The 20,187-nt window shown below is 40.2% G+C and overlaps 1 protein-coding gene across 2 annotated transcripts; it reads left to right on the top strand.

Moving 5' to 3' along the window:
- The first annotated feature begins 1,076 nt into the window (after positions 1–1,076).
- Positions 1,077–18,583, top strand: SNX10 (sorting nexin 10). 2 transcript variants are annotated; one of them, XM_010191813.1, is made up of 6 exons: positions 1,077–1,114; positions 6,665–6,751; positions 8,832–8,932; positions 9,522–9,620; positions 17,560–17,775; positions 18,233–18,583. In XM_010191813.1, exons 1-6 carry the CDS (start codon positions 1,091–1,093, stop codon positions 18,309–18,311), a joined length of 606 nt encoding a protein of 201 aa, XP_010190115.1. In that variant the 5' UTR covers positions 1,077–1,090; the 3' UTR covers positions 18,312–18,583. The 2 variants fall into 2 exon arrangements, with proteins under 2 accessions (XP_010190115.1, XP_010190116.1); XM_010191814.1 differs by lacking the exon at positions 1,077–1,114 and adding an exon at positions 5,613–5,673.
- Positions 18,584–20,187: the final 1,604 nt, after the last annotated feature.

The following is a 20,187-nucleotide window of genomic DNA, read 5'->3' on the forward strand; positions in this document are numbered from 1 at the left end:
CCTAGGAAAGCTGCAAATTCACCTTTTCCAGCACAAGTTGCCTGCCCAGAGGGATGCTCAGTTTCTCCTGCTCGAGCGGCACCCCTCTTGACCATGGGGCCAACATAGGGAGCCACACTCCAGGGGTGAAGGAGGGATCCTGCTTGGATCTTGTTTTGGAAAGAGGAGGCTGACTTCTAACAGCTGGAGGGGCAATAGGATGTTTTTTGTAGCTGGGAGTCAATGTAGATGGTAGTTGGCAGTGGTGGGATGAGAGAGGTAAATAGGAAAGGCAAATTGCAAAGCCTTTTTCCCATTGATATTATTTTTAGGCAGGCAGTGTGTACGCAAGCTAGCAACTGATAAAGCCACTCTGCTCTTCCCATGTGGGTATCTGTCCTGAATAAACTGGCTGGTTTATGGAACTGCAGAGAGAGTTAAAAATTTATTGGGATTTCTAGTGAAAGAGTAGTTTTAAAACATAAGTTAATGATGGGATTTTTTGATTCAGTCTAATTATACACTTCCCTACATGGAGGTTTTAAAACAATGAATGCTGTGAAATTTAGCCTGAGTTTTTGCTAGCCTGCAGGATCTGAACAGTTTGTCTCTCCACTTGGCTCTGATTCACAGAGACTGTTGAGAGGGGCTTTTGATTTTGCTGACTCAGATGTTTCAGCATCTCCTAGACCTGAGCTGCAGTCACGCAGACCGGTGCTTGGGTGCCTGGGAGCAAGGCACGGGCAGCACTGCCTTGGCTGTGTTGGTGCACTGGGGATGCTGGATGAGCCCTGGGTGGCTTTTGGAGCAATGAAGAAAAGCACTGATTTCCAGAGATGGACAGTCATCATTGGACTGTAATATCCCTAAAAGAGGGCTAATCCAGTGCTTCTAAAATGTTTTTGTTTTTTTTAAATGAATGAATGGATTCTTAGGTATAGTTAATGCAAACGTGTTTTCTGGTATATGTGGCAGTGAGCCTGGCTTTTTCCACTGTCTACTAATGTCTAGCAAGTGATAATGACCTTAAAATAGTACTAAATGCCAATCTGATGTCTGTTTTGGGTTTTTTTTTTCAGGTTGATTGTTAGTTTAATACAAACTAGTGAAGATGACACCGAAACATGAAAAGCAAGTAAGTCACACCTGAGCTTTAATAAAAAAAGATTCTATTTTGATGGTTGTGGATTGAATTTCATTAAGATTCACCTGGGCCAGGAAAGATTGGTTGTATTCTTCATACTTTAAGTACCAGGCTACAGAATATTCTGGAGTGATGCAGTGCCAGTTCCTTCTGTTAAAGTTTGATGGAGGAATCAAATATTCATTGGATCAGAGAGGAGGAAATTAAATGACTCTGTGCCTAAGGGGCTCAGACACTGACATAGGAGAGGGGGGACTTGGATTTCAGTCTTCCCTTCATCATTCATTGGGAATTTTGTAGGACTTAATGGTTGGAGCTGTGTCTGAACTCTTTTGCTCTGTCCTGATACATGTTAAAAGTTCCAGTAAATTATTTTGTCTCAGCTGTTAGTCTCTTATCAGCCTTACTGCTCGGCATGCATGGAGTGAAGATGCCAACACTCCCAGCGTGAAAAGCCCCATGTCCTTTGTGGTTGATCCTTTTACTAATAGGCGACCTGATGGGAAACTTCTTTTCTTGGAAGCTTGTGGAAAATGACTCTTCGGGGGTTATTGACTAATCAGATGTGTAACACTGGTACCGTGGAGCATGAGATTATCACCTGATATGGTCCTGAGCACAGAAATTGTAATTAAAATGCAGCTGGAATGAATGAAGCAAATAATTATCCCATGCAGGTTTATTTTTATTCCTCCTCCTTGTGGTAGATATTTTTCCCCCATATTAAAAATAGATGTTTCTATGTCAAATTTCATATTTTCCTAATAGGAAAATGTTAAAAGTAGACTTCTCAGAAACTTGATTTGTGGTCAAATTCAATATAGAAGAGCTGCTGGCTTATCCTTGTCTCTAAGCAATTCATTGCATTGTGCAGAAATACTTCCAACAGGAGAAAAGAGGGGGAGGTGGGGGAAGATAGACGTCTTGTGTTTGCTTCAGCTACTTTTATGGTATATTCTTCCTTTTGACGCAAATCCAAATGGGAACATTTCCGTTTTCAGTGCTTGTGTCTACTATGTGGCTATGACCTTGCTGCCCTTTTCTGCTGCTGTGTGCACTCGTGTTCTTTGCACAGGACTGTAACCGTGAGGAAGCAGGTGTAAGCCAGGCCGGGGAAGTCACTTGGGCCATTTTGTTGTTTATTTGTGACCCTACTTGAACTGCTCTAGGCCTTGAGGATAGGGTAGCAAAATTCTGCCGGTGCCATCGATGCCTGAACGGGCTGGCACAGAAATCACAAACAGTTTTGCCAGGAATTAAAAGGCACATCCAGCCAGAGAAGCTGCTCTGCTAATTCCTGCTTGTTAAGTAATTAGGACTACTTTTTGTAGTAGTTATGACTACTTTTGTGGCAAGTTTGAAGTTCTTCATGAGGATATTTGGGCCAGCATGGCTACTGAGATCCATATCTCCATATCAAAGCTACAGTACTAGCAGTTTGGATAGGAAATGTTTTGCTTATGAATTTAGCAGTTCCCAGGGAGGAGGAATAAATGGTGACGCCACTTTCTGTTGAGTCTATATAGTTTCCAGTGCAGTAGGCCTCCACAAGCAAGCTTGGACACTTTGAGCTGTCAGCAGTAAGTTCTGGTTTTGGAAGAATTGTTGCATTTGGGTGTTACAGGAAACATACCATTCTTGAATGCATGATGGACACACATGTAATGTGCCTCTCAATTTAAAAAAAAAAGAGAGAAAGTACATATTGTGTTGCATAATAGCTAGATCTGCAGTTCTGGAAAAAACAAGCAGAACTGGGTGGAAGGGGAAGAAGACACCTTGAAAAGGATTGCAGCTGACAAAAGTAAAAAGTCCCCAGAAGGAGCAGCCACTTTGGGCACTGCTTCCCAGGGAGGTACAGCAGGGCTTCAGTGCAGTCTTGTGACAAAAGATGAAGTTAGTCTTCATGTGGGCAATGGGAGGAAGAGGTCAGCCTCACCTCCCATAAGTGAGTGCATAACTTGAAGATAGACATGTCTGTTGAGGGTATCCTAATTTTTATAGCAAAATGAGGAAGGAAGAGAGTATATGCAGAGGAGAAAGGCAATTATTACCCAAAACTGTTGTAATCTGGTGACTCTGTGACCAGCGAATGCAGGATGGACTGAGCATACAATGGCAATCTCCCAGAGGAATATTCTGCCACCTAACTCTACTTGGACCCTAACATAGTCTGCATGTGAATATTGGCCTTTAGAAGCCTACTTTTATAGGGATGGGGAGGCATAAGCACTTTTTCTGGAAGTGTATCTGCATCTGCACTGAGCAGTTAGGGCTGCTGTGGTTAAATCAATATTGTTGTCCCGGTGGGGTCTTGTATCCTGGAGAAGGCTTAGAGGTCAAAAGAGGAGGGGCAGTCTATGTGTGCAATGCGGCTGTTTCAGAGCAGCAGAAACGGTAACGGGAATTGTGATTAACACTTCCTGGATTCAAGATATTTATAGGGGAAGTAGATCTTGAGAAAGGCTGTACATTTTTGGTTTTGTTTTCTAGTTGCTTAATGCTTAATCTTACTTCATTCTGAACTCCGTATGAGTACTATTTGGTAAATAAAGGAAAAAAAAAAAGAGAAACACCCTGTCTACTGCTGAAATCCTGGTGTTTCAAATTAGAACTGACACTGCGTGTGAGGGCTGCAGTTTGCTGAGGTGCTCTGCTACACCGCAGATCATTTTCACTCTTGGCTCGGTAATATCCTGCCTAGACACCTGCCTGCCGCAGTGTGTACCACAGGTCTCCATCCTTCTGTAGGGTGCTTGACTTCTTCCTCAGTATTGAAACTCAGTGACTATTTAATTGGATATTAAAAGTGTACAGAGTTTTGTGTAAATAATGTGGTCTTCAATTAAACCCATGGCTAGCCTACAGCATATCCCGTAGTACCTTTTAATCATAGTACTTTGGTATAATAGAGGTTGAAAGAAGCACTTCAAAGACTTTTGATTCTGTACAAAGGAGAGAAGGTTATAGAAGGTTACTTGGAAACAAAGTAATTTGGGGAAGCTGGACAAAAGAAAGGGCAGTGAGAAGTCAGTACAAGTGTAGGTGAAAGGAAGGGGACCGAGGTTAGGTGGTGAGCAGGCTCCCTGCAGTTGTGACTCCTGGGCTGCAGCAGTTGAAGGGAAGAGGGAAGCGGTGTCCCATTGGAAGCTTCCTGGTGTAATTCCTCTTCTTCCACTTGCAGGACTGATGCATTTAGTGCTCAGGAAAGAAAAGAAAGTCTGCTTAGGAGAAGTGGTTGCAGCTCTGGGGAAGAGTGGGACACGGGGAAATAGGAGGCTGGGGAAGACAAAAACTTGAGAAAATGTAAGACTGTGAATATGAAAAGATGTTACAGTGGGTCCAAAAGTACACTATGTCTATACAGTGCCCCGTTTAGTTTCACGCTTACCAGACAACTCAGGGCTGAGCTATCTACACAGCTCCCCATGGGTCGTCTCTGCAGAGACAGGGCCTCAAGGCAATATAAGGCTGAGTTGCTCCTGCAACCCCCCCACGAGTTGCCTGGTGCACTGGACATTACTGAAACCTGTTTAAAACTATGAGCCAGACTAATCCTTACAGTGATAAATATGATAGGCAGTGAGGCAGGCAAAAAAAACCCAACCCTGCCAAAACAACCAAAAAATAGTTTCCTTTCCTTTATTTAGCATATTTCTCAGGATCTGTACAGGATGAGGAATAACTTCCTCATGTCTCCCACTAGTGTTTTTGTAAAAGTAAAGCATGAGCCTCAGCTGGTAGAAGTGATTGTAGCTCTATTCATTTGTTCCTCTAGTGCCACATTGGCATGGGGCTAAAAAGCTATAGAGGAGAATCGGGCCTCTGGTACTCTTCAGCAAGGAAGGAAGCAGCAGAGGTGGCAGGAGCCTTTCAAATGGGCTTTCTTTGGCAAGGTGCTGGTGACATGCACCAAAAGGACATCCAGCAGTAATGCAGAAAACACTGCATAGGAGCTGGGCTAGCTGAGGTAAAACTGAGGGCTGTATCAGGCCACAGGCTCCCCATCCCTGAACCAGTGCCACCTGGAAATCAGTGTGGTAAATGATTTATTCCAGATCATGAACACCTTTCTGCCACATACTGTTCAATAACTGTTCAGGAAAACACCCATGTTTTTCCCTTTAAGGTTGTCATTGTTCTCCGGTTGTTCCATTGAACTGTTGGAACTGTTGCTGTTGGTGGCACACTGAACTGTGTGTGGTGGGGGGAGAAGACTCGGCTGAAGAGTAAAGCTTTCTTCTCTGACATCTGGGGTTTGAGCATGGAGAGGCACATTTTAAGAGCTTTCTAGATCAAGATTTCTTGGTTTTTGCAAAGTCATACTAAAAAAGCATTTACCAGAGACACTGTCATTCCTCCCACAGTTGATTCCTGTATCTGAAATCCTGTGCAGTGCCTTCCTCTCAGAAGGAATAAACCTACAACTTAAAATTATACGGTTTTCTTTAACTGAGTGATTGTTTAAGTGGCTGGCATAGCTCTTTGGGTGAACAGCTTATTTGAGCAACTGAACCAGGGCAGCCTATTAATTGCTTGGGAAATAGCAGGTAGTTAAGCACATTTTCAACCTGTGTATTTTAAAGAGAGCTCTTCCATCTCAGTATGAACATAGAGATTTACTAGGTTTTGCTTGTTTGTTTAAATGTGATACAAGCTTTCACATGGTCCTTAGCTAAGGATACTTGGAAACATGTAAATCTTCAGCCTCTTTCAATTCCTGTTAGTGATGCTCAGTTGCATGACAGTAATGCCCACAGGCCTTTTGCCTTCCTTGGGGATCGTTTTAAGTTATTATATAAATGTAGGAATGAAAAGGAAATAGACTATATATGAAAACTTCTGTGACACATACACTGTATTGTTGTCCCCCCAAAATGGGGAATTACACTCTACAGTGTGGCTATGTTGCTTCCTTGGGCAGGTTGGGATAACGGTGCCCACGTCCTTGCACCCTTGGGTGTATTCTGTCGCTTAAGTTCTTGGTGTATCAGGAAGCATATGCAGCATGGCAGAGGGAGGAACGTTCAGCAATGTCTAGAAATACTTGATTTATAAAAAACAAACAACATAGGTACAATGACAAAATAGATTTAGCAGCCAATAAATTATTATTTGTATGTGTTGGGTATGTGGAGCAGGTTTATAACACGTTCTCTGTGAATATTAACTACAAGGGTGGGAAAAGCCTAGTTCTCTCTTACATGTGTGACTTTGAATGTTAGGTTTTCAGTTTGTAGCTACTGAGATCACCAGATCCTCCATGCATGAAACATGTATGACTTTTTACAGTATTACTTAATCTGAAATATTCCTTTTCAACTAGCAGTTTGGCAAGGAATTTCCCAGACATGTGGTACAGCTCAGATGATTCATTGCTTTTTGCTTCTCCTTTTATAGGGTTGCAAAATTCAATAAAACAGCAGTTTGGCTTTTAATCTGAGCACAGTAGTTTGTGGAACAGCAGAGCAATCAAGAGAGTCTTTCAGATTCCCTTTGTCCTCTGAAATTAATTGCTTGATTTTTATTATGCACTTGCAGGAATTTGTAACTGTCTTGGTGCGAGACCCCAGGACGCAAAAAGAAGACTCATGGCATTCTTACATAGACTATGAGATATTTATTCACGTAAGTATAAAAAAAAAAAGTCAGCGCAGATTCTTTGGGCTTTTATTGCTGTTTTTGCCCAAGCCAGGGTTCTCTCTGGGATATTAATGGAACTTCTTTATGCCACTTCTGGGAGGCTGGAGGATATTGTTCTCCTTTTAACATTTGCGATGCAGTGGAACAGGTAAAGTGGGTTGGCCAAGAGCCATGCAGAAGATCATGATGGAGCTGGGAGGTGAACCTGGTGGTGTGTTCACATCTGCTCTCCACAATGTCTTGCAACAGAGACTATTCTCAGCTTTACATATTAACTAGAAGATTGTGATAGTCAGTAATGTTTTCCCATTATAGAAGCTTGGTGTTCCAGTACTCACGGGAAAACAGCTTTCTTTCTAAGTAATTATCTGCTTCTCTGTACTTTGTATTCTCCAGTGTTCTTATTTTTGCCAAGTTATTTGGTTGTTTACATTTTCAGTGTAGTTTGACATTCATATTAGGCTAGTTTAGTGGTGCATGGATATGTCAAGTAACTACATTTGAGTTTATAATTGTAGTCTACCATATGTTAATGGGAGTGTACTTAGAATTATGGTTCTCTTGTGTCTTAAATCTGTCCTATATATAATTTTGTTTTGTTGATTTTGTTGATTATTCTTCTTTGGTGGATTACATAGAAAAGGATTTATCCTAATTTCCCAAATCTAGATCCAGAGATTTTAATTGCAATGTAAAAAAAATAATTGTGAAGTGTATCAAGTATCAGGTGAAGAATTTGAGAGCACCAAGGTACATGGTTAACACTTGGCACAAGACTAAAAGCATTTCCTTCCTGTGTGGGAGAGTTGAGCATTCAGCTTAATGAGAACAAGCAGTCAAGTGATGGCTTATTAAATGTCCATTGTGACAAGTACTTCTCTTATGTGTGGCAATCAGAGCTGTGAAACTTACATTTTGCAATGTGTTAAAGTACTGCTTCCAAAGCAATTCTATTTTTTACTATTGGTAAATAGAAATTCTGTAGATTTGGCGGGGTGGGTGCTGTACTACTGCTTCACAGGTGTTGGTGCTTCTGAACAGAAGTCTATTACTGGCTTTCTCAGCGTCTGCTAAGTTGGGGTGGTGTCTTTAAGGCCCAGTGTTACATGATTCAGCAATGGGCATCTCTGAAGCTGATAAGCACCACCTCAGCTTCCTACCAGCACAATGCCAAGGCTTTCAGAGACCAAGTCTCTAGGTCAGTCCTCCCATCCAGGCTTCTCAATGGATTCAAAATCCTGGATCTGCTAGGCTCTTAGAACAGCAGGATTCCCCTTCTGCCCAGCTCCTAGAGCATTTGGCTTTTTAAACTGTGAGGTATCCCAAATACTCATCTGTCATGGAAAGCTGGCATCTTTGGACCCTCTACAATCTGTATCGTGGCTATCTAGGAGCTATGGCTTCTGGCAGGTGACTGAGGGTGCATTGGACTGCAGGCTTGTAATGGAGTCCTCTTTGGTAGGAGGGGTTTCATCTCAATGTATGCTCCACAGGAAAATTTGGCAAAAGCATTTAATTTCTGTGAATTGTTTCTCTTTTGATGAATTGGGCCTTTTTCTAGTTGATTAATAGCATTCTGTGAGAAAACTTCCAAATGCTGTTGCTTGCGGGAGAGCAGTCACATTGGTTTCTTTGATTTGATTTAAGTAGGATTGCGCACTGGAATAACTATGTAGCTGTTTGCAGGGTTATAACTAGAATAGCTAAATATGATTTTTTTTCTCCCTGCAAAGATTGGCATTATCTGCTAAAACTTTCTTCTGAGATATTTTTTCCTGTTACTGCAAGTTGTACTGTAATCCAGATCTCTTGCCTTTAAAAAGAAAACAAAGGGAAAAAAAAAAAAAGGAAAGAAAAAAAGCAATGAAAAATAATTCCCTGAGAAGCAATGAAAACTGTCACCAGTCCTGTCTGATTTAAAGTGCAGTCCTTAAACTAAACTGAATGCATGTCAGGCTTTCCAATGGTGTCTCAGGGATTAGCATCTTGGAAGTGTTTTAGATACCATGCCTGCACTTAAGCTTAAGCTGATTTACAAAGTAAAATGTTTTTTATTTCCCAACAGACAAACAGTATGTGCTTTACAAGGAAAACATCCTGTGTTAGACGACGCTTTCGAGAATTTGTTTGGCTTCGACAGAGGCTTCAGAGCCATGCAGTGCTTATGTGAGCAACTTTATATATGGCTATTTAATAATCCCCCAATCATGGGTGGGGAGGGCAGTTTCATCTTAATTCCGAGAATTACAGAAATCAGAGCTGGGAAGTGTCCTGTGTTTCTTGTTAGCACAAGTTTATTCTGTACAAGACATTTTTTCTGCTTTAAACCCAGAAGAACGTGGTTTGTACTGATAGGCTTTGGTGAGCTCCCTCTAATTCGTAACAGATTTGATCTGTGTCTCCTTTTACTATGCACAGGTAGCAGAAATAGCAATCTAGCATAGGTGTACGTACCTCTTCCTTCTCTCTGCATTTCTAGGATGTCCTTAGGTTCTGCACAGACCATAAGGGACCCAGCCAGATGTGCATGCAGGCATAACAACTGGACCAGAAAAATCTGGCTTATTTACTTTTCTCTTTGATGTGTGTAGGAAGCCCTCCAGTTTCTCAGCCTTGTGTTCCCAGATTTGATTCTATGAGCTTCTGGAACATTACCCATGAATTTCATGTGCTTGGGGTTGGCATTTGCGTATTGTATTTTTCTCTGCTGCTTCTGATTTGGTTTTGACTGTGTATTTGCTTCTTGTGTATGAAGACAGTTACCTGATCTGCCATCTAAAACTCCCTTTTTCAATATGAACAATCCCCATCATGTGGACCATCGCCGTCAAGGTCTGCAGGAATTTCTGGAAAAGTAAGTACAGCCTACCCTAGAGACACTGGCAATTTTATGATGTCATCAATTCTCTGGTTTAATATAGCTCATCTCTGGTACTTGAGAGCCACCATGTGGTCATCTGTACATGCTACACATTTGGTTTTATTTTTTATTTGCAAAGTCATATTTCATACATGTGACTTCAGCTCTATTGGATGTACGGAAACTTCAGCTGGAGCTTTTCCATTATGTTTCATTGCACTGGTTATAAATTTTGGATTTATGTCACTTTGCTATTGTGTGCTGAGTTTGGGAGATCTTTCACCATGATGTCTATTTCTAGCTTTCAGGAATAAGCTAGATATTCTCACACGAAGAAACAGACTTCTCTCCCTCTTTATGTTCATGGAAAATCAGTGTCTTTGTGAGCTGAACTGCTGGGAGCCTGGAAAAATTCTGCAGTGAGATCTAATGCAGATATTTCCTATAATGTCAATGGCTTTATTTGCCAGTCCCACTAACACAAACAGGCTCTAACAGCTATGACCACTTCCAGAACAGCTGCAATCTGTATAAAATCATTAATCTGTGTGGCTATGTAAAGTGTTAGTGTAAAGGAATGGTGTAGCCTCAGCTAAAATCTGATCTGTGCTTCAAGGGAGCACTGTATGAGTTTCAGTACTGCATCCCTCAGTCCCACTGCTGGAAAACATCTCACCTTCTGCAGTGGCAGAGAACCTGTTGGTGTCATTTTCTTCCTTTTCTGCCAGTCTCATAGTACCCTGGCATGGCTGGGGTGAGAGCAGGCTGCTCACAGCTGCTGGGGCAGGAATTGGGCTCTCTTTAGCCACTGCTCACCACATACTGAATCACTGCAAGTACAGGTTGTTCATCTTCTCTCAGTATCAGTGTTTCCATGAATCAGAACCACATAAGCAAAGGAAAGAAAGCAAATAATTTAAGCAGGCTTTAAGCCTCATGGTCAGTAGGTAGAGGAATATTGAACCAACTGTTTTTCCAGTCACTGTGATATAATTATAAACCTCCCTAACAGACAAAAAAAAATCATTGGTCCTAAGATGTGTTTGTTATGCTTAACAGCTAAAGGCAGGAAGATGTAGTCAGTGAGGGAGCTGCAGGAATAAAATTTCTGTGTACAGTTATATAGGATCTGTGGCCAAAAGGATAGCAAATAAATACTGGTTGAGGGCATGCAAGAGAGGGAAAGCAGAAAAAGATAGGGTTGTTTTCTGCACCTCAGGAGAGAAAAACAGGAAAACAGCATCACTGTGCTTCTAGAGGCAGTAATATTAATGGTCAGCTGAAGTGTTCAGGTCCCTGGGTCTGAGCAGTTCTAGCTTAGATGTGCTGTCCCATGAAGTAGTGCATTTCCAAAATCACATTCATTTTAAAATGGCGAAGAGGCCAATCTGGTAACTAGGTTAAGTGTTTCAGCATAAAAAATACTTACAACACCATTTGTGCTTCAGAAGGCAAAGCGGAGAGGTAGATTTTCTTAAAATACATCCCCACTCTCCCATTTTGTGGATATCTGTAGCTTAAATGGGTACTGACAACGGAAAATGGTAGCATGTGGGGTGTTTTACCTTGCTGCTGTTAGTTCAGGAGTGGGGAAGAAGAGGCATCTCTGTGGTAAGGTAGTGATGTAAATGTTTGAACTTGGATGCTGTTTAGAAAGGTGTCAGCTTTCTCTCAGCCCTGGGAAATAGCTGGAAGGAATTTTCAGAGGTGAAATTATGGTTTGATGAATTGGCTTGGCACCTTCTGTGCTGTACCATTGCCCTCTGCTGGCTGCCACCTCTGTGCTGCTGCTGCTTACAGAAGGGATCTGCCTGCCATGATGCCTGTTTACCCTTCTTTTATGAGTCTGAACCAAAGGTTATGATTTCTTTCTCTGAAATTGAATTTATGGGACTCATTAACAAGCATGTGTATGTGTATGTATACACACACTTGACTTTACTAAAGCTCTAGGTGCGGATGCTGCATATTCTGTAGCATGGCAGTGCCCAGGGAAGCAGGACCTCCCTGGTATATTAGAAGAGGGTTGTGAAAGGAACCAGAAAGTAGTTGCATGAGTCGGTGTAACCTAGAAATGTAAAGCCAAGTGCTTCATTCACCCCAGCAATGGCAGCAGTCGCTGTGCACAAGCTTACAGCTCCACTGGTGTTTCTTTGTGACAGTGGGAAGAAATGGGATTTGAGCCCATATGGACCTGTCAAGGGAGAGGTTTGCAGGTAGCATTTTCAGATGCCCTCATGTGGTGCAGGACCCGAGCTCCTCCCTGCACTCAGTGCCTTGTGAGGTTATGGAGATCCAATCCATCTCTGAAAGATGGAGGCTCTCTGATCTTCAGCTCCTGGCCCTGGGAACACCTCCATGTTGCCCGTATGCGGGTGGCTATGGAGTTGTCCTCCAGAATGAGTTAGTGCAGGGCAAGGTGTGTACTTAGAGCCTTTGTGAAGCCTCTCTGTGCTGAGCACAGTAGTGTGAGAATTAAGCCAACAGCTGGAAACTAAAGCAAAGTGCTAGAGTTTGATGAGGAGCTGGAAACGGGTGTCCCATTTTTGATTTGGCTTTACTGCACAAATGCAGGGTAAGTCCTGCTTGTCTTATAGGTTATTATCTCTGAGTGATGAAGAGCTGTAAAGCTCACTTCTTGTCTGGGCATAATTTAATATTTCAAGAGGCCATTTGCATTAACGGAAGTCAGCTAGCCCCTTTTCAATTATGAATTACATCGTAAGAGTAAGGAAAATTATGTGTTTTTCCCTGATAAGTATCCTCATACCTTTGAGGATGTCTGTACATTCACAGGAAAAGCTTATTCTTAGATTTGAGTTCAAAACTATAACACTGTCTTATAGTATTAGGTTCCATAATATCCTCTCTGCTTTCATCCCTTTTTAGCTGCATGGGTTTAACTTCAGTATTTAGATTACCTTCACAGAAGATCACCATGCTTGCTTATTAGAAAACAAATTCAGAAAACCCTTTTAAATGAAGTGGGGTTCAATAACTGACACTTTATTATTGAATACAGTTGGATCCCAAAAAATTATGTGGTTTAAGAAAAAGGTTTAGTCTTCAAACTAGCAGTTTGTGATGAGGTGGAAGACATACTAGGAGTTTTGGGAAATGCAATTCTCGGACCTGCAGGAAACGAAGGACATCCACAGTGTTGCTGTTCTGAGTGGCTGTGCATTGGGCTTGCTTGGTGCCAAACAAGCCACCCAAAACTCAGCAGCCTAAAGCAGAGCCTTTCTATGGAAGTGGCTGGGTTTTGCCCAGTTCCTCACACCTCCTTACCTTCCCCATCACAGTCCCACAAGCAGGGGCTTGTGCAGGGTTGGAGGGCTCTCCTGGAGTTGTCTCCACCAGGTCCTCTCGCAGGGATGTGGGAAGCAGGAGACTGACTCCAAAGGGGATGGATCCCAGCTTACTGGGGCTCAGAGGAGAGCATCAGTGGCCCTATGGCAGGTGGGATGTCCTTGGATGAGTGCTAGTTGCCTCTTTCCAATGGAGCCTTGCTAATATTTCCTATCTGGTGAGTGGAGTGAATAATGTCTAGCAGGCGCGTGTCGCTTAATCCTTTCCTCAACATATGCATGATCAGATGCCCCGCAGTTGCTTCACAGTTGCTCACTCTCAGTAACATTTCCTCCCTTACGAAAACTGAAGGCCGGAACACAGCTGTTTTTTAAGAGGAAGCTCAGGCTTTCTTTGGTGTGGACTGGGGCGAGGGGCCGAGGGCTGGATGCTCAATAGAGGGCACCACAGCACAGGCTGTCATCCCTCCGTCTCACAACTCCTGGATTGCTGTTTCCTTCCCCATGCTCTCATGATATGATGTAAATGGGCAGGGGAAATTTGTTGAAAACAGAATCGGAGTGTTAACCTTCCACACATATGCAAGTGTGCATCTGTCATTGTATTAGGTTACAGTAGATACAGGAAATCTTTAGTTAGGATTAAATTGTACTGTTCAGCCATATGTTGTTCTCCTCCAGCAGAACAGTGTATAATATACCTAATAAAATCATGTTGAAGAAAACCAGATTTTGGACCTTGTCCAAATAAGACAAAACACATGTTTGGGCTTTTGTAAGTATTCTTGCCATAACACGGGGAAGGAGAAATACGCCCCATATAGTATGCAGCGTTTCCTCAAAAATGACATTATTTCTTCTGGTTGTGAAGTGATGTTTTTTTGCCCTGCTTCTCTAAAGGCCTAGAGATTACAAGCCCTTACTGAAAGCTTACAAATAAAGACCCACATGGCCATGAATAAAAAATTATTTTATTATTTCTACTTAAAATTTAGAGCCTTATCCTGCAGCCCCCTTAATCACATAAGTCGTCGTTACACATGTGAGCAATCTGGCCAAGAGGGGCGAGATCTCTAACAAGTAATGACTGCTGATAGGATCAGGACTTGCAGGGTTTAGCCTTTCCTTCTTATTCCGGGCATGCATAGGAAAGTCTGATGCTCTTTTCACTATGCCCAGTTAGTTTATAGGAATTATCACCATGAGCCATGACTCTTCCATTAGTGTGGTGGTGGCGGCGAGTGCTGATTTACACCGCACTACTCACAGCTTTGCACTGATGTGGGCTGCAATAAAACCACTGTAGAAGCACTGGGCATGCTACTGGTTGTGTTCAAACTGCGCACGTGTCCAGGCTTTGCTAAGACACCCAAGTATCAGTACTGTGACACTGCCTTTCCTCTCACCTTTTTAATTTGTTAGCTTGTGTTCTGTAATTTTTCTTTTCTCTTTTTTTTTTAAAGTCCTTGGAGCCAAATCTATATTTCAGATGTACAACCCTTCACATAGTGAGTCCTCAGGACAGCGAAAGCCCTGTAGAGCAACTGCTATAGCAGCACTTAATACCGCTAGTAACATCTGGTGACAAATGTATGGTTATTTCCTTTGAGAAGAAGTATTTTTAACAGGAAAGCATAATGCTTATGGATAGCACAGAATTTATTTTTCATTTTGATTGCTTGAAGGATGCAATTAAAAAGCAATCTAACCTGTTGGTTCAGATGGGGATGGGGGGGAAAGCAGGAGTTATTTTTTAATTAAAAGAAAGAGGAAATGCTTCAAGGGTATGACTGAGTGAAAGGTGTTCATATGTTTGCTTTCAGGATGGTTTTAAATGGTTTGCAAAATGCATTGAGTGTTTGGTCCCTTCCCTCCCATGTGAATATATAATATATGTGTGTGTGTGTGTGTGTGATTAGCTTTACGGACATCTTTCCATTTCTTTGCCATGGCTTCTCTTCGCTCCTTTCACCTCCAGATGGCACTGTGAAGCAGAAAAGCAAATTACTGTGAAATAATGAGTCCAATGTAAAGTAAAATTGGAAATTGAATTATAGCTGAAGAAAAAGGACAGTAGCCTTGAGGTCCTGATCAGTCTGTACTCTTATCACTTTTGTTTGCTGTTCCATGTGTTAGGTTACTGCCGAGTCAATAACAGTGCTTTAGCAGTTCAAGGCTTAGCAGAATTGTCCTGGACATGAAATAAAGCTAAAATGAATTTGTGTCCAATATCATTGACGTTAGTGCTCATTACTTCTCTGTTGTAATGCCTCAAACCATCTAAAATCAATTTTAAAGATTATCCATTATTTTATAAAGAAAATAAAATACATTTCAAACAGCAACAGAGCTGTAAGTGTAGTGTAAACTCATGAACAGTTAGTTACTTGTGTTTTCGCTGGATGGCAGGAAAGTTTTGAAGGTATGGCAAGGGGAAAATCTGTGAAACTAAATGCCTTGCACAGAATTTAATGTCTTGGCTTTTTGCTGGGTTACTTGGTATTAGACACGCAAATGTTAGAATTGCAGAAATGTGCATCCCCTCATTGTGCTCATAAGCCTGGGAAAAACTAACTCTAGTGACGCTACAATAAACTCCAGCACGCTATTTTTTTATTATTTTTTTTTAAGAGGAAGGAGAATATTTACTTCCCCAAATACATAAACTATAAACGTGGATTTATTGCGTGGAGGGATACTTTGTCTTTTCCTTTTTGTTGCAATGTTTGTTTGGAATATATGTTTCTCAAGAGCCAAGGCTGAAATCCTCTTTTAGTGGCTGCTGAATGATGACTTTTCAAACTGTATTCATGAAGCTGTTGCTGTGAAGGTGTGTAGACCTGTAAATTCTGTGTTTTGAATCACTTTTTTACAGCATTTGCTGGCTTCTTTCAGACTACGAAGAAGTTTTTCTGTATATTAATATACTGCGTGCATTGATTTTACAGATGTCTATTTGTTGTGTTTATTTTGAAGTAAAATTGTGGGACTTTAGATCAGATTAAGAAGGCTTTCTCTAGGTATGAAAGTGTGCTTATTTTGAACTTCAGCGAAATCTGGTCCTTCTGAGACTGAATTTCAAACGCACCTGGTCGATCATTAGGGTCATTGCAGTCATTTCCTCATTGGAAGGTGTCAAAGTTTGAATTATTTGCTTGGGACTGTGTGTGTGTTTACCTAGGCAAATGAAATATGCAAGTATACAAATATCCTGTGTTTTCAGTTAGATACCTCTTATTACTTATTTTGATTTGATGGATTTTTATAGGCTTAGATGAAGCCAGAAACCCTTTAGTGTATTTACTAAACATTATTGTAATTTTGGCCGCTTTTGAGAACAGTTTTCATAATGTATTTGTGTTTTAAACCATTGCAGTCTAAACACACCATTAATCTTATTTGAGAGAAGGAACTAATCAGTTATACTTTTCATTTTAGTCAGAGTACCTATAGAATGCAGTATTTCTTTCTGCTCTTACTAGTTCTTATATTAATGTGATCTCTTGCTCCCTGTGGCATAGCAATGACTTTTTTTGGTAACGACAGTAACCTGAATGGGTAGGAATAGGTACATATTGATTCTTAATAGTTTTGTTTAAAGATATTTTAATAATTTTTTGTGATGTACTGTTTGTCATGGTCATAGTTTTGGATGACTTTATTACATGAGTAAAATTACATGTACGTATAAAGAGTCCCTTGTTAGCAATTCCAGGATTTGTGTATTAAAGAATTCTTTCCTTAGAGAAATGCTGCAGCAAAGTTGCATTTATTCAAAATAGCGATGGTGATTCTCAGTTCTCAGTGCTTGTAAAAGTATCTCTACAACTTTCTATGTTACTGGAATGTATTGTATTTTGTTTACTCTCACTTGATGAAAATAATGTTCTGTGCTAAATTTATATGAAGACTTAATTTAAAATACCTAGTACCCAAAGATTAAAATGGAATTTCTTAAAGACTAGCTGGAATGAAATAGAATTTAAGATTCCCTGAAATTTTTTTACAAGTACATTTAAATCAGTGTTCAGTATCAGCATTTTCACTCCAGTTTAAATGTATGCGTGTCTGTAAAAGTGTAAATAACTTTTGGTTGTGTTGGCTCTATTGTTTACTGGTATTTCAGAGTCCTAACACTGCCTGTGTTTGAAGTCCTCCATCTCTGTACATGTTTCTTTGCCCCACCAGAAAAAAATGGTAACTTGTAATTTTCAGGAAAGTTAAGTTATTAAAAAAAAAAACCCAAAACAACAGAGTTCTCAAATGGAGACAAAATTTTTGTAAGAGTATATGCCTCCAACTGCCTAAAAAACATTAATTGATCCATGTGGCAATAACAGATGGTTAAATGGAAGAAATGTCCTTGAAGTTATTCTAATAGCAGATGTGCCTAACTATTAGCTTCGTGTTTTTACTCGCCTAAAATTCCAAATAATGTAATAAGAAAGTAACACACACCTAATCATTTTAATATGTTCATTACCTTCTGTTACTGATTTAGGATTCATCTGAAAACTTAAACGCAGGACATCATTTGGAATTTGTGCTGGTAAAACACTTTAGGATATGTGTATGTATGCGTTTCTGTATAAAAACATTTGACTTTTGGGTTGTTTTTTTCCCAGGATCCTACAAGATGCATTATTGCTTTCGGACAGTAGGCTTCACCTCTTCTTACAGACCCAGCTTAGCCCAGAAGATATAGAGGCTTGTGTGTCCGGACAGACCAAATTCTCTGTTGCTGATGCGATTCACCAGTTTGCCTCCTTGAACAGGCGTTTTCCTATAGAAGATGAAGAGAGAAAAAAAGGAGAAAACGATGCAGGCTCTGACTCGGAGAGGTGATTTCTGTATTTCCTTACTTTCTGAGATTATATATACACGCATACACACGCGCATGCTTCACTCTTTTTTTGTTGATGTAATACTAAGATAATGAAAAAATTAATTGACTGAGATTTTATTGAGCTGTGACAGCTCATCATAGAAGTCTTCACACACACCTCCACACTGAATTAATGAATGCAGTAGAAATTCAATTATCTGCATTCTGATTATGTGAATTTCATTTAGTCAGACTTGAATTATTCGCGTTTAAATTATCTTGCTAAAAAAATATCCAACTGCACTCCAAATGGCTAATTAAAAGTCCAAATTTCCTGTCTCTCTTTGTGACTGGAGATAATTAAAGTTCTCCTCTGTTACTCAGGCTTTGAGTGTGTTGTGAAAACCAATTTCCTCCTTTTATTTTTTTTTCTTTTTTTTTTTTTTCTTCCTTCCCTCTCTCGTTTTCTGCAGTTCATCCTCCGGGCTCAGACCTAGTAATGACAGCATTTCATGTGGATGTAAAGCAAGTCCAGCTTCTGAAGAATCATGAAAAATCATTCCCATATCGGTATCCTAAGGACAGTACAAAGCAGCTTCTGCTCTGTTTGCTGGTTACGTGCACCACGTAAACACGGCTGGCTGGTAGCATGTACCTGAAAGATGCGTTGTCGATACAACCACGTGTCCTTACAAAATTTTCAAAACAGACCTTGATACTATTTCTTTGTTGATTTGTTATGTACGTTGATTCTAGTCTACATGCTACCTATTACGTTTAGTTTTTTGTGACTGTTAAAATCTCAGTATTGGTTAAGTCATGCTCTGCTGACACACGTGGCAGTTAAAATATTTACCTTAGTGAGTGTATGTCTCTGATCTGAAAAATAAAGAGAACTTAATTCCTCAGCTTAAAAGTTAGTATATCATACCAAATATATTCAAAGCATCTTTTTGTAATTTGCATCAGCGAAGTTTCATCTTTAGAGGTCATTTGACATTGGTGATGAAATTACATACCCCGCAAGGTATTAACTTTTTAAAGTAGCTCAGCAACATCAGCAAAACAACATTTGCACAAACTATAGCTGCTGACAATTTGAGATGTAAATATATCTTCCTTTGGTCTTTCTGTAGCGTTTATGGAAAGCTTGATTTTTATCATGCAGAAGAACTGAAGGCAAAAATTCTTGAGCATGGTTGCTTAGAATTTAGAAATATTCATAATAATGACATCATTTCTAGGCTTGCTGGAGATTCTCAGTTCCCAGGATGGGAAAATCCTGGATGAGGTCCATTGAAACCAATGGCTGAATTTTGCATTGGCCCCGCTAGGGCCAGGAATTCACCCAGCATGTTTAACTTTGCGCACCTCTATTTGAAGATGCCGGGAGAGATGTTTTAGTTCAGCAGTTGAAACGGAGAGTTTCTCCCTCTCCAAGATGACAATAATTATGCAGCCATAGTGTGCTGTACGGACATGAACCCCTCTCTGCTTTTTGGGAGTAACAGCAGTTGCTGATTTCATTGTGGCTGTAGCTAACAAGTTGAAATGCTGACTTTTTCACAAACAAAAGGCAGGCTTGAACACAACTTCAGAACCACCAAAACTTATTTTGATTAAACGTCAGTATTGCTCTTTATTGTTAACAGCAGCTGCGTAGTGTCTTGTCCCAGATTCTGTCAAAGGAGTATGTTTCACTGTGGTGTTGTATTTATATTTGACATTTAACTGCTATTAAAAAGAGCTAGGGGGTCTGATCCACCCTAGCAAAGCTCCCATTAACTTCAGTGCTGTAGTTACCACCCTAGAAATGGACACACACATATATATAAATAATTATACATAATTTTTTTTTTTCAAGAATTCTGTGGATACTTCTAAAGAAGGAGCATTTTAAACCTATGAATTACAGAAACAATAGATAATTAAATGGCCAACTAATAAGGTTAGCATAGGCATGTATGGGCATGCTTTTTTTTAAAGCATCCAGCTGGGAATCTCTGTAATTTTAGAAACTTGTTTTAATAGCCCGAGGATAACATCTCTTAGGTAACTACTTTAAGCCACTGTATTTTGTTGATGGTAGCACTTCTGTAAGATAAATATCCATGTTTCTTTTTGCTTGGTCTTATTGAATTGCACAAATGTATCTGTTCATCTTCTCAGCTCGTGAGTTAGCAGCAAAGTTACTTTAATGTAAAAGTGATAACATTTAATTAAAGCAACAAGCTCTCACTAAAAGTAGCTTAAAAATAGCTTTTATTGCCAGGCAGAGATTTTGATTATTTTATTTTATTTTATTTTATTTTATTTTTATCTAAAGAGGGCACATTGCAAGAACAATTGTTTAGCAAATTTATTTAAAAGATGGAGGAAATATAAAAACAAGAACTAGAATAAAGTCCAAGAAAGATATTAATGTTCT

This window comes from Mesitornis unicolor, unplaced genomic scaffold (assembly GCF_000695765.1).
Source record: "Mesitornis unicolor isolate BGI_N332 unplaced genomic scaffold, ASM69576v1 scaffold11839, whole genome shotgun sequence".
NCBI classification, from domain to species: Eukaryota; Metazoa; Chordata; class Aves; order Mesitornithiformes; family Mesitornithidae; genus Mesitornis; species Mesitornis unicolor.

Coding starts and splice junctions, on each gene's coding strand:
- SNX10 (XM_010191813.1), top strand. CDS start 1,091: ATGACACCGAAACATGAAAAGCAA. Junction 6,752..8,831: donor ACTATGAGATATTTATTCAC/GTAAGTATAAAA, acceptor ATTTCCCAACAG/ACAAACAGTATGTGCTTTAC. Junction 8,933..9,521: donor CAGAGCCATGCAGTGCTTAT/GTGAGCAACTTT, acceptor TTGTGTATGAAG/ACAGTTACCTGATCTGCCAT.